The sequence below is a fragment of the Cyrtonyx montezumae genome, unplaced genomic scaffold (genome assembly GCF_038088225.1).
Source record: "Cyrtonyx montezumae isolate F1298 unplaced genomic scaffold, pur_monq_1.0 scaffold_18, whole genome shotgun sequence".
In the NCBI taxonomy this organism is placed as follows: domain Eukaryota; kingdom Metazoa; phylum Chordata; class Aves; order Galliformes; family Odontophoridae; genus Cyrtonyx; species Cyrtonyx montezumae.
Window position 1 is genome coordinate 12,476,411 of NW_027071914.1, and position 13,391 is coordinate 12,489,801.

At 51.7% G+C, this 13,391-nt stretch overlaps 1 protein-coding gene across 1 annotated transcript in view; it reads left to right on the plus strand.

Moving 5' to 3' along the window:
- FAT2 (FAT atypical cadherin 2) overlaps positions 1 to 13,030 on the plus strand; it is a 47,124-nt gene extending 34,094 nt beyond the window's left edge. Inside the window, exons 13-24 of the mRNA XM_065734717.1 lie at positions 116 to 349; positions 1,111 to 1,500; positions 2,222 to 2,436; positions 2,787 to 2,924; positions 3,396 to 3,539; positions 4,202 to 4,399; positions 5,230 to 6,037; positions 6,641 to 6,786; positions 8,131 to 8,572; positions 9,696 to 9,849; positions 10,714 to 11,303; positions 12,144 to 13,030. Of these exons, the coding sequence (XP_065590789.1) occupies positions 116 to 349; positions 1,111 to 1,500; positions 2,222 to 2,436; positions 2,787 to 2,924; positions 3,396 to 3,539; positions 4,202 to 4,399; positions 5,230 to 6,037; positions 6,641 to 6,786; positions 8,131 to 8,572; positions 9,696 to 9,849; positions 10,714 to 11,303; positions 12,144 to 12,682 (3,998 nt within the window). The 3' untranslated portion in view covers positions 12,683 to 13,030. The remainder of the gene's footprint in view (positions 1 to 115; positions 350 to 1,110; positions 1,501 to 2,221; positions 2,437 to 2,786; positions 2,925 to 3,395; positions 3,540 to 4,201; positions 4,400 to 5,229; positions 6,038 to 6,640; positions 6,787 to 8,130; positions 8,573 to 9,695; positions 9,850 to 10,713; positions 11,304 to 12,143) is intronic.
- The last annotated feature ends 361 nt before the right edge of the window (positions 13,031 to 13,391 follow it).

Consider the following 13,391-nt stretch of genomic DNA (forward strand, 5'->3'; position numbering starts at 1 on the left):
GGACCCACAGTGCTTTCCTCCTTTCCACACTTGGGGCTCACTACATTGCAGGAGGCTTAATGCAGTAGGGTTTGCATTTGCTGGACACGAGACCATTTCCCATTCTTTCCCACAGGGGAACTGACCACCTCTGCACCTCTCGACCGGGAGCAGAAGCCCACCTACCACCTGGTTGCCAAAGCTACCGACGGTGGTGGCCGCTCGTGCCAGGCAGACATAACGGTGACCGTAGAGGACACCAATGACAACGCACCAAGATTCTTCCCCAGCCACTGCGCCGTCGCCGTTTTTGACAACACCACCACAAAGACACCCATCGCTGTGGTTGCCGCCAGGGACCTTGATGAAGGTGAGTCAGGGCAAGATCTGCATTCAAAGTCCATCTTTCAACCTCAATAGAAACCTTTAAGAGCTAGGGAAGGGCTGCAGCCAACGAGCATAGATGAGTGAATCTTGGCAAGAACCTGCCTGGATCTCGTCACTGGTGTGTTCTTGACTAGCAGGCTGGCATCAGCACTTTTGTGATGCTGAAGGAAGTGCGGTATCTGTAGAAACATGCACAGAATTCAAGGAAAAGCTCAGAAACTGTAACAGTGATGCACAGCATAAACAATGACATGCAGCTCCAGACTGGACAGAGATCATATGGAAAAAAAAAAAAGGAAACAAAATGGGCATAATAAGGAAAAAAAGGAGCTGTGTGTCTGGAGGGGGTAGGTGATATCACAGAACCATAGAACAGCCCGAGTTGGAATGGACCCATAAGAATCACTGAGTCCAAACTCTGGATCCACCAGACCATCCAGAATAGGTGGAGAAGTCCTTGGAAAGCAAAAGATTCTCAGATATGGACATAAGGCTCCCAAGAACGGTGCTGAGCAGAGACTTAACTTACAGTGACATAAAAGCATGATCTACTTTGGAAGCAGAGATGAAGGAAAATGACATTTAAAAACATGGGGATGTGGGTAGACAGAGGTACACATGAAGATGTCCATACAATCCCTTATTTTCCTAGCAATTTTATCTTTCTTAGGCATATATGGATAAAATAATTAAAACCAACAACATTCCTAACCACGAATTTATGCCTGTCCCTTACCCTTCCAGGTCTCAATGCCGAGGTGGTCTATTCCCTCTCTGACTCTGCCAACGGACACTTTTCCATTGAGGAAACCACAGGGGTGATCCGTCTGGAAAAGCCCCTGAAGGACTCGCAGCACTCGGCCTTCGAGCTGACGGTCTGTGCCACCGACCAGGGCACCCCACAGCCCCTCTCTGCTCTCGGCACTGTCACCGTCTCTGTCGTGGATCTGAATGAATACCTGCCCGTCTTCCTGGCCCCTGAATATGTGACCATGGTGAAGGAAGACGTGGCTGTGGGTACAGAGGTCCTCAATTTGTCAGCTTTGACAAGAGACAACACAGAGAACACAGAAATCAAGTACGAAATTGTGAACGGCAATGACCACGGCAAATTTCAGCTCAACTCAAACACAGGTACGACGGTCTCGTGGCCAAGCCAGTCCAGGTTGATCTCACATGCTTCATTTTCTAAAACAGATTCCTCTTCTGCTTTTTTCCAAGCAGTCAGTTCTCTTCTGCTCCTATACAGAGTACAGTATGGGGGCAGAGAATACAGTCTTCGCTTGTACCCTAAATTTAGTCAGCTAAGTCACCTAGGGTGTGATCCAAATCTTGCTGAAATGTATAGAAAGATTCCTGTTATGTGTCTGGGATCTGAGATGGATCCGTGACAAAGAGGAGTATGTGCAGAAGAGGATAGGAAGAAAAGTTCCACTTCAAAATATGAGAGAAGATTATTTCCTTTAAAAAGTCTCCCCATCCTGATGTCAGAAGGAACCTGTAGCCCAAACTAACAGTTCTGTTAAGTAGTACTCAGTGAATGTAGCTACTACCAATCTATTAACCACAAGCAGGTGCTGAGGTAGGCTTTCTTGCCAAATAAAGCACTGCTATATTTGCACAGCATCTGATAAGAGCTGTTATCTCAAGGCCAATGTTAGCTCCCTGGAACAAGCATTGGCTGCACCTCAACGGCCTCCTGCTTCTGTCTGTACCATCCTCATGTACGTCTTCCTCAGTTTCTCCGTCCTCAAGGCTCTTGCTAATTTTTCCACATCGATCTTCCCACTGGAATGCCTATCTTAAAAGACATTTAAAACATCTCCTGTACTTTTCTGTCCATCTGCCCTTGCAGGTGCCTTATACATAAATGGGAGCTTGGACTTCGAAGCGAGTCATGAGTATTACTTATCCATTGAGGGCACAAGGAAGGGCTCAGCTTCTCTCAGCGATGTCACCATGGTGGTGATCAACATAACTGATATTAATGACCATGCTCCAGAGTTCATCCAAGACCCTTACTTTGCTGATATCCGGGAGGATGCTGCAGTTGGAGAAATCATCCTCACGGTATGATTGCGGACAAAACCACATTTTTTACCTCATTTTCTTACTTGTGCTATGCATTATTTACTCTCTTTGCACTTTTTTCTTCCTTGGGAACAACCATTCTAGTGGGTTTGTGTCATTTGGCACCTAAAATTGAGGCGTGACTATAAAAAGGATGATTGCCAGAATTCCTGACAGCACACTGGCAAGGATGACAGTGAATTACATTAATGTAAACCACCTTCCTTCCTCCTCCTCATTTAAAGCAAGCTCAAGCCCTTAGAAAACAGTGAGGTCTTGTTCCTGGGGATTCCTCCGTGGCAAAGCTCTTTGGGCCAGAAGTCAGTCCTATGTGTTTTTCCTTCTAACAGGTGTCAGCTGATGACTTGGATGGAGCAATGAACAATCAGATCACATATTCAATTGTGGAAGGGAATCCGCTGGGACATTTTGCCATCCAACCCAAAAGTGGGCAGATCAGCATTGCCAAGCACCTGGACAGGGAGGAGGTGAGCTCAAGGAATTGGAAATGAGAAAGCTAAAACAGTTGTGGTGTTATGCTGGAGGGAGTAGATTACATTCAGCTGCTTGCTGTTTTCTGAATGATCTGCTAGTAATACTGTAAACAAAAGGCAAGTCATTCATTTTCTAAACCCAAGGATAACTTCTGTAGAAAAGTAGGGCTTTAGAGCAGACAATATAGTCTTCATTGATCCCAACTCTGTGCTGTGGTTCTGCTCTACTGGTGCTCTAAGCTGGCTGGGCAAGAGTTGACCCCAGTGTGGAAACCAGCATGGTTGATTTATGTTCCTCTGCATCAGGGAAGATAGAAAACAGGCATGAGCAGGAGAAAACTTACTGCTACAATGCAGTGTGTAACCTTAAGTGTTTTAACGAGCTGCAACAGAGTAAAATATGAACGTGAAAAAGCGACCATCCTTCCACTTCTCCAAGTGATCACACACTATAAATCCCCCCAGATCTCCAGCTACTCCCTGACAGTTCGAGCCACAGACAACGGCCACCCTGCTCAGTTCAGCGATGTCGCTGTGCGTGTCCACGTGTCGGATGTCAATGACAACCCACCTCGGTTTTTCCAGCTCAACTACAGTGTGGTGGTGCAGGTAAGCCAGGAGGCTGTCTGTTATCTCAGTCTGCCTCACCAGGTGCCAGGGTTCTCATGCACGGGCTGTTGCTGGAGCACAGGGGTGAGACAGCAATGAAGCACACAGTTGCTTTGTGCTCACAGCCACAAAATACTGTTGGGATCCACAGAGGCAGTTGCTCTGCCAGCAGATGCCATTTTCTCCTACCAATAGCTCCAAGCACCTCCTGTTCTTTCTCCTTTCACATTTTTCAAGCCTGACCAGCAGCATCTTTTTCTGTTGCATTTGACCATGCGTGCACCACAAAATAAAGAGCAGACTTAAGCACGTGGTCAAGCATCACCACCTCTGCTGGATGCAGACCAGTTGTTGCTTGGACTCAAAATACCTATGGGTACTCGAAAAGAAGCAGACCCAAAACATGCTTTCATCTGCTCCTGTGTGGACGTGACTCGAGGGGAAAACAAGGGCATCAGCACAACTGTTTGCTTTTAGCTGTTTGTCTCTACCACAGGTGTAATGCCATGAAAGGCACTGTCTGCTATTGCTGGCAAGAGCTCCACACAGGGTGTGGGATTTGGCTCCCTATCCTTTATGCATAAGGCCCAGGAGCAATATGAGTTCTCCTGGGCCCTTTCTCTTTGCCTGCTGTTCTCTACTGGTGTCTTTCTGCATTGCAGGAGAATGCCCCAGTGGGTACCAGCGTCCTGGAGCTGATTATGAGTGACAGAGACTCACCAGAAAATGGACCACCATATTCATTCCAGATCACCCAGGGCAACGACGGAAAGGCGTTCGATGTCACACAGAACGGTCTGCTGGTGACATCATCCATCCTGAGCAGAAGAATGAAAGAGCAGTACCTACTACAAGTCCAGGTGAAGCCTGGCTTTCTGTCCTGGGATCTGATCTCACAGCTGGGTTTAGGAGTGACAAAATGAGATTAGGATGGCATAGCTGGATGGGAAGTTGTCTGGTACTGGAGAAATCCAATCCAGGGAAAAATCCTGGAGCCAAGTTCAGAGCTTGCTTTTCCACCAAGCCTGCCCACTGGAAGCTGTAAATCAGCCTCTGCATTGATGAAATCAGATAATACGATCACAAGAAATGCTCTGTCAGTGTTTTCCTTAGACAGATGCTTTTCCCAGCATAATTCAAGCAACTTCCAATTATAAGTGAGATCTGGCTGTGTCTTGAAATCAATTCCAGAAGTGATTTATTCTCCTTTTTTAAGATGCCTGTTGTTGCAGGTTAAATTTAATAATTATCAATGTCATCAGTAAGGATAGGCAGTTACAAACAGCAGAATATTAACAAGTACATCTTCAGTACAGAAGGAGCTAGGTACTATTGTTTCTATAAACCTCAACCACTAACTGCCTGAGAATGGGAGAGCCTTATCCTAAAAACTGATCATTCACATTTTTTGGCTTTGAGTTTCCTTGGCTTGTGCTAGAAAGACATTGTCAGAGGTGGAAGTTAGGCTTAAATATTCTGGAATCTGAGCAAATGTGTGCATAACTGCTTTTATCTTTGTACACCCAGTTACGAACAGAAACCCTTAGACTGGCAGCATCTCTACAGATAATTAATTCTCAGGAAATCAGAGCCGCATAGTGCAGGTGCATGGGGGGATGAGTGTCCCACCACTGAGGGATGGTCTTAAGCCAGTATGCAGCCACAATGAAGTCTTCTCTCTTCTTTGCAGGTCTCTGACAGCGGTATCCCTCCTCTGTCCTCGTCAGCATTTGTAAACATCCAAGTGACCGAGCAGAGCCAGTATGCCCCCTCAGCACTTCCCCTGGAGATATTCATCACCACAAATGAGGAAGCGTTCAGAGGCGGTGTTCTGGGCAAGATCCACGCCACAGACCGAGACCCCCACGACACGCTGCTGTACACTTTGGTGGCAGAGGTGCCCCAAGAGGGACGCTTCTCCGTCGGGGCTGCGGATGGAAAGATCATTGCTGGGGATAAGCTGCCCCATGGCCATTATCTCCTGAACGTGACGGTCAGCGACGGCACATTCATGGCCACCACCAGTGTCAACATCCACGTGTGGTGCTTCACGCAGGAGGCGTTGGACAGAGCAGTGGTGCTGCACTTCCGCCACCTGTCCCCCGAGGAGTTTGTGGGGGACCACTGGCGCAACCTGCAGAGGTTTTTGGGAAACATCCTCATCACCCGGCGCCAAAACATCCACATGGCCAGCTTACAGCCTGCAGCTACCTCTGACGGAGTGGATCTGCTCTTGGCTGTTGGCGAGCCACATGGGTCCTTGTACGAGCCTCGGGTCCTCGCCAACAAGATCACTGTCTCAGCTGGGGAGATGGACCAGCTCGTCGGACTCCGGATGAAGAAAGCGATTCATGTGCCGTGTCATGGGTCAGACTGCGCCCACCGTGTCTGCAAGGAAACCATCCAACTGGACCCAGGCATGATGTCCACTTACAGCACTGCCCGACTCAGCGTCCTCACCCCACGACACAGTTTGGAGCAAATCTGCTCTTGTAATGGTGAGCAATCCTTGGTAGCATTGCACGATATAGACCTCGTAGAGCTTGAAAATTTCACTTAGTCTTCATTTATTTATTTAGTCAATCTTCTGTAGCAGTCAATTATATACCATCAATACACGGATTGGAACTTGGTGATCTTTAAGGTCCCCTCCACCTCAAGCCATTCCACGAATATCTAATTGGGAAAGTCATTCATACTTAATAGCTGAAGAAGCTCAGTGATTAGGTACTTGACCTTTGAGTTCCTGTGTTCATTTTAGGTTCAGCAAAATGCAGACTAACAGATAAACTCCAGGGAAGGCAAGTAGAGTATATTCATTCTGTTCACTTCAGAGTATTTCAAGAAACAAGCCAAGGCAGCGGGGGCAGAGGTTAATAGCACTTGGGCAGGGATGGTAAGGGGATACTGTAGACTAAGGTGAAGACATAGTAAAGGATGAGGAAGTTGAAGGATGTTGTAGACCGTGCTGTGAGCACCTAAAAGGTGCTATGGGACAGGCTTGATCCTGGAGAGTTATGGCATCAGCTAGAAAAGAGGCAAGGCTAGGTACAGCCTCAAAGCATGACAAATATGAGAACTTTTTTTCATTCCACTTCCAGGAACAGCTGTGAGGTTTGGGGGCCACAGCTACGTCTGGTACCAGCGCTCCCAGGTGGGGTCCTGGCACATGCATTTCCGCCTGAAGACGCACCAGCTGCATGCTGTCATGTTCTATGCCAATGGCACCGACCACGCCACGCTGGAGGTATGCACTGCAACACGCAAAGGTTTCTTTTTAGTGTAAAAAAACATTAATTGTTTTGAGGAAGGGAATCACAGATAGAAGGTGCAGTGGTTTGTATCTTCAGTAATCGATCTAGTGAACACATATGACTTGGGAAGACCATGTGAGAGCTGAGCACAGTTTGGCAATGGCTGCAGCTGCATCTGGTGAATCATTTATTCTTCCATTATTGAGTGACTGTGCTGTTCTCCGGTGTAAAGGTAGCATATGCCCATATCATAGACCTACATCAACTTTTTGCCCCGTGGCTTGCTTTTTTTTCCCTCTCTTACATCGCATCTGTGGGATAAAGTATTTATCAGGTGCACAGAACGGATAAAACTGGAGTCTTAAATGCTATTTTTCAGCTCCCAGTCTTTTCACTCACATCTTCCAGGTGGTTTCCTTGTTTAAGGAACTGGCCGAGCCACAAACATTTCACTCTGTTTTCCTCATTTGCACACTGAATCCACCCAGCATTCAAAAACCATTTCCCTTTTCCATTTTGTCAGTGGAAGGAAATCAGCACTCCTCTGGTTTGTAGATTTGCTAAAGAGGATAGGTTCTCCCAATTGCTAAGCTGATCTGCTATTCAGAAATAGGAAGCAGCAAGAGGATGGCAAGTCAGGCACGCTGGGAAGGAGCTGGCAGCTCTTGCAGGGAATCGAGTTTTCAGCTGTCTCCCAGCTCCAGAAGCTGATAAGCCCAATCTACAGACCCATCTGAAGTGAGATCACGTTCCTTTGGATAAAGCCAAGTGACAAAGCTCTCTAGTGCACTTGCCAACTGTGCAAAGGGATTTACACACACATTGCCCCAAGGCCTTACTAAGTGCAGGCCAGCTGCACCTGGTTCTTCCTTCCCTCTGCCATCCTCACACTCTTGCAGCTGTTGCTGAAAGCTAAACTTTCTCCATTTGAGTTTTAGAGGAATCTTGGGCCACAGACAGGGCCTAGTTCCACACAGAGAGCACTGGTGTGCTTTGCTTTTAGGAGATCAGTAACTTGGTGGTCTCCATCCTATCTGCTGGAGAGCAAGGACTGCATTGCATCTCTGAATCTTGTTTCGTGAAAACCCCTCTCACGCTGTCAGTGGTTGGAAAGGGCCATGGATGAATTTGATTTCATGAAATGAGGGCAGCATAAAGAAAAATGCAGTCTCTTAGGCTTTACTTGACCCACACAAAGCTTATGCATGGCTAAAAGAGGATTTATCTCCCAAGCTGGTGAAAAGGCAGCAAAACACTCAGGCAGGGACAGAGCTGGGGTGGTAAAGAATTGCCCAAGGCCTCTGTACTAACCATGACTTCTGGGACATGTTTTGCAGATGGTTCATGGGGTGCTTCACCTGGGGTACAGCTGCTGGGGAAACTACACCGGGAACCTTTCCTCCTCTCGTTTTGTGAGCGATGGGGAGTGGCACTCAGTCTTCCTGGAGGTGAAAAATGTGTCAGTCCGTCTGCTGGTCGATGGCCTAGGAAACACCTCCCTCCAGCTGCCAGGAACCTGCAGCACATCCCAGGGCAGAAGAGACCTGCTTTTTGGGGGCCTCCGGCATCCACTCCAGTCCCAGAGAGTCACACGGGGGTTCAGGGGCTGCCTGGATGTGATTGCCATCAATGGCAGAGAGGTGGTTCTCCTGCCTGGGAAGGGACAATCCAAGGAGGTGATGGAGGAGGTGGGGATCAAGCAGTGCTGTTCCCCGACTGGTGCCTGCAGCAGCAATCCGTGCCTGAACAACGGGATGTGCTCCGAAACTCACGGAGGAGGTACGTGAATATCCCACGTATAGTGGGGCAAAAGGGAAGGGAAAGCCACAACTCCTTGATGCATCCCTATGCAAGAAGGAGATGTGCCCCATCCAAGGGGTTCAGGCGGTGGCTGACTCAGTGCAGGAGCAGCTGGGGGCATGAGATCATCTTGGCTCTCAGCATCAGACCACGGCCCTCGGGGCAGGAGCATTTCTATGGAGTGGGTGTGACCTAGGAGTGAGCACCTTTGCCAAAAAATGCAAGCGCAAATAGAAATTCCGCCCTCCCCTCTACATCCTCTTTGCTTAAGAAGCCATTAGCAGAGTTGGAATTGGGCAAGACAGGATCATGCAGTGATGGTATCTGGGCAGAAACGAGCCAAGATCTTCATCTATTCCCACTGCAGTCGGTGACTCCCTGGGGCTATGGGAAGGCACATGGGAAAACTGTAAGCTCGCACAGGAGCGGTGCAGCTTAACACGAGGCACGAGTCCCCAGCAGGAGCTCGGCCAGACACACCCCCAGCACTGCCCCATCCCACCCACCAGAGGTGTACCCCTCCAGCTGTGGCCCCACTCGGAGCATGCAGGACACTTCGGCAGGGCAGGGGTTGATGGAGGGCTGTAGCAGTGTCGGGTGCCTGCCTTCCTGCAGCACTCCTGTAGACCACAGCCACACAGCATGAGTTTGTGCAAATCTCTGCCTGGGGACCTCAGACATGGGATTGCACACACATGCACAGACATGTCTGTGTGAGCAGGCCCGGGTGGGCCAGGGGCCACATGAGAACACCAAGAGGGTCACAGACAAACCCAGCACCACATCAACCAGAACCACAGGCACAAAGCCATGTGAACACGCGTGCTTGCAGCCCCACAGGCCATGTCCAGCACCTGCCCTGCAAGCACCAGCACGTCCCAGCTGCACAACACTGCACGCATGTGGCAACAGGTCTGCCCTGTTCACATCACTCTAAAACTGAGCTACGGATGAGCAGTGAAGGCTTTTAGAGAGTGCTGCAGGGCAGAAAGCCAGAATGTCCCACACAGCACCGCCAGCTTAGAGCTGCACGAACCAGCAGCTGAAATCCCACCCAGCAGCATCCCCTCCGTGTCCTCACTGTACCCTCTCACCTCTCCAGGTTACACCTGCATCTGCCCCGGGCTGTTTTCTGGTGAGCACTGTGAGCTGGGGGACAGCCCCTGCGAGTCCAAGCCCTGCCTGCACGGTGGCACCTGCATCCTCTCCGGCACTGGGTACTCCTGCCACTGCCCCGAGTGGTACCTGGGTGACAGGTAAGGGCTGATAGGGACAGAGAGCTCTCAGGGAGGGCTGAAAGGAAAACTTATCCTCTGCAACGAGCACTGTGTGCTTCTGGAGCTCATTGCATCCACCTGGGAGCAATGCAATGCAATAGCAGGTGTAGGATGCTGCCAGCTGTCCTGCTGATCCCCCGATTGCTGGGCAGCACGGTGCTTGGCTTTGGCCTGGAGCCTTATGGTTAACACCACACTGGAGTTTTCACCAGCAGTGGTGAAAAGCGTGGATATATCTCCTTCCCTGAAACGTGGGTGAGTGCGTGCCAAATGCCTGCAGCTGAGGAAGCAACCACGCCCAGGAGCTGCTCCGAGCTCCGTGTCACCCACTGCGAGCGCAGCAGCATCGCAGCCGGCTCCTCCCCCCGCCCGGGTCGCTTGGCCAGGGTGGAAACCGGTGCTCTGAAACAATGCCAAGCGAGAAATCAGGAGTGCAGCTCCGGGCGTTAGGCGGCAGTGTGACACTGCGGTCACCAGCACTCCCGTCGGGTACGCGTTGCACGGACCAGCTCACGCATCCTGAGGAATAAAAGAGTGAAAAAACTCGCAGGGGCTCTTCAGTAACAGTAACATGGGGGGGGGGGGGGATAAAGAAAGGAAGGAGAAAGAAAAAAAAACAGCTATTGCAATATCCCTCCTAATATGGGGAGGTCATTGCTGCTGGAAGGGATGGAAGGAAGGTGCTGTCCTGCTGGGGAGTGGGAAAGGGGAATACTTAGCGTGTATGGGGTGGCATTCTGTGCCAGGGTGGAGCATCCCAGCTGGCATAACGCAGAGCACTGAGCAGGATGCCGTGGGTTGGGGCTCACCCCCAGGCTGATGCCTCTGCCTCCATCCCCCCAGGTGCGAGAAGCTGGCTGAGGAATGCCAGGACAACCCGTGCCGCAATGCCGGGCGCTGCGTGAGCACCCAGGGCTCCGTCCACTGCATCTGCCCATCGGACTACCAGGGGGACTACTGCACGCAGCCCATCATCACGCCCGCCATCGTGCCCACGCACTGGGCCGTGGGCCCTGAGGAGATCGCCGAGATCGCGGCCGGCGTGCTGGGGGCAGCCATCCTGGCCGTGGCCTTCGTGCTCATCCGCAAGCGCTACCGGCATCGGGCCAAGGCCCACAAGCCGGTGGCACGAGAGGACCCCGACCTGCTGTCCAAGAGCGAGTTCTCCAAGAGCGTGGGTGTGGGCACCCAAGCAGTGCCGCCCATCGAGCTCAACATCCTCAGCGATGCGGCCCACAACAACTTGGACCGGGCAGCACCAGAGCAGCGCAAAGCTGGCGGTACCCCCGAGTTTGTCACCTTCAACTCGGCCAACGGGCCCAAGCACCGCGGCACCATCGTGTGCAGCGTGGCACCCAACCTGCCCCCGGCCCCCCCGTCCAACTCCGACAATGAGTCCTTCGTCAAGTGCACCTGGGCCAGGGAGGAGATGGGTCAGTAGCCACAGCTGGCTCTTGCTATTCTCCCTAGGGGGGCGGATGGAAGGTTTGCTGACATGTAAGACCAACAGTGTTGGGTAAAGACGAGGAAAACATGGGCCAGTGCTGCCCAACTGCCTTCACTGGCTCTTCCCCCACTCGTAAATCCCAGTATTCAACTTCAGCTTGTTCAGTTCTCTACAAAATCAACCAGAAATGCATTAACGCATGGCCTGGATTCCCACACACCCAGGCTGAAAAGTCCCTATAAAAGAGAATAGTGATGCTGAGGGAAGTGGAAATTGAGATGCTAAAATTCAGTTTGAGTTTTAGTGGCATCCCCTGCATCAGATGCCAGAGGGATCACAACAGAGGGAAACAGCCCTGCTCAGCCTGCCCCAGAGCTCACCAGGAGCTCAGCAGCATCAAGGACTGCTGCCAGAAGGACAAGCACAGTTCTGAGCATCATAGATTATCCTGAGTTGTAAGGGACCCACGAGGATCACGAAGTCCAACTCCTGGTCCACACAGGGCCACCCAAAAATCAGACTACATCAAAGGTACAGAGAAAGAGAGGTACAGGGAGAGAGCTCCAGTGGGTTGCTTGCTGTGCTCCATCCTGTCACTGTGCCCACTTCTTGTACCCATGTGGTACAATGAAGTGTGCCTTTTAGGTCCCATGAGAGCCCCAAAGCTCATTCCGTTCCCAAAGCAGACACTACAACCGCCCACTTCCCATCGCTCCTCTCTTTGTCCGCTGCATCTCCTGCAGCTCAGGCTCATACAGCAGGAATTAGTGGGAGAGGGAAAGCAGCCCCCCTGGCATGCAGCTAACATAGCTCTGTTTCCTTCCAGTGTACCCAGCAGAAACAACCTACTGGCCACCACGCTACCTGTCCTCCGACGTCCAGGAATACTCCCACTATGAGATCATCCAAGGCCCCCCTGCCGTGCCCTCCTCCCACCCTCCTCTCCCCCCCCCACCCCCTCCACCAGCAGACCCGGAGCCAGTCACTCTCTATGGGGGTTTCCCTTTCCCACTGGACCAAAGCAACAAGCGGGCGCCCATCCCTCCCCGCTACAGCAACCAGAATCTGGAGGACCTCTTACCCTTGGGCCCCGTGGAGATGGCAGCATCCCAGTGCCAGAACGAGTACACGGCCATCAGCTATTACCCAGCCCAGCTGGTGCAGGGAGAAGGTGCCCCATACCCACCCGACCCCGGCTACAAGCGGGTGAGCATGCGGCTGAGCGTGGCCCAACCTTCCTACGCCGACTGCGAGGTGGGGGCCCACCCGCCTGCCCTGCGCACACAGCCCCCTCCTCCCCCCAACTACGAGGGCTCCGACATGGTGGAGAGCGACTACGGCAGCTGCGAGGAGGTGATGTTCTAACAGAGGGACTCGTCCTCGGGATGAGATGTGAAGCGCCAGAGCTGGCACGTGGTACCAGGGGATTTGCAATTCCCCTGCCCCAGCTTGCAGCACCTCCCCCTGCATGGCTGGGCTGTAATTTGGCTGGATCCTTGTCCCCGCGCTGCAGACAGAAGGGAAATGCTCCAGCCACATCCAGGACGTGGAGGATGCTCCTGGGATGCCAATGACTAACGCACCTCGTGGGCACCACACGTCTCCCACCCCACACTGCCCAGCCGTGGGGAGGAGCAGAGCAGCACTGCAGGAGCAGCAGTGGTGGAGGAGGCACGGAAGGACCAGCAATGCCCGAGCTCAGGTGGCACCCAGGTTTCCAGCACTGTTTGCATCGGTGGGACGGTGCAGTTGGTGCACAGCCTCTTCTCCATCAGTTCCTCAGTGTGAGAGATGGGGATGTGCAGCCAGTGCCACCAGCACAGCCTCACCTGGCACAAAGAAGTCCAAGAAAACAAACTTAAATCCATTTCTACAGGAGAACTAAGCACCGAGGACTAGACTGAAACCTGCTGCAGGGGCCAGGGCACCCAGCCCCGTGACTGTGGGCACAGACACTGGCACAGAGCCATGCCCACAGCTCTCGTGGTCCCCAGCTTGGGACGGCAGCACTCAGCCCTTCCACCCCCTTGCAAGGGGTCCCAGGTCTGATGTATCCCAAAATGGATTAAACGAA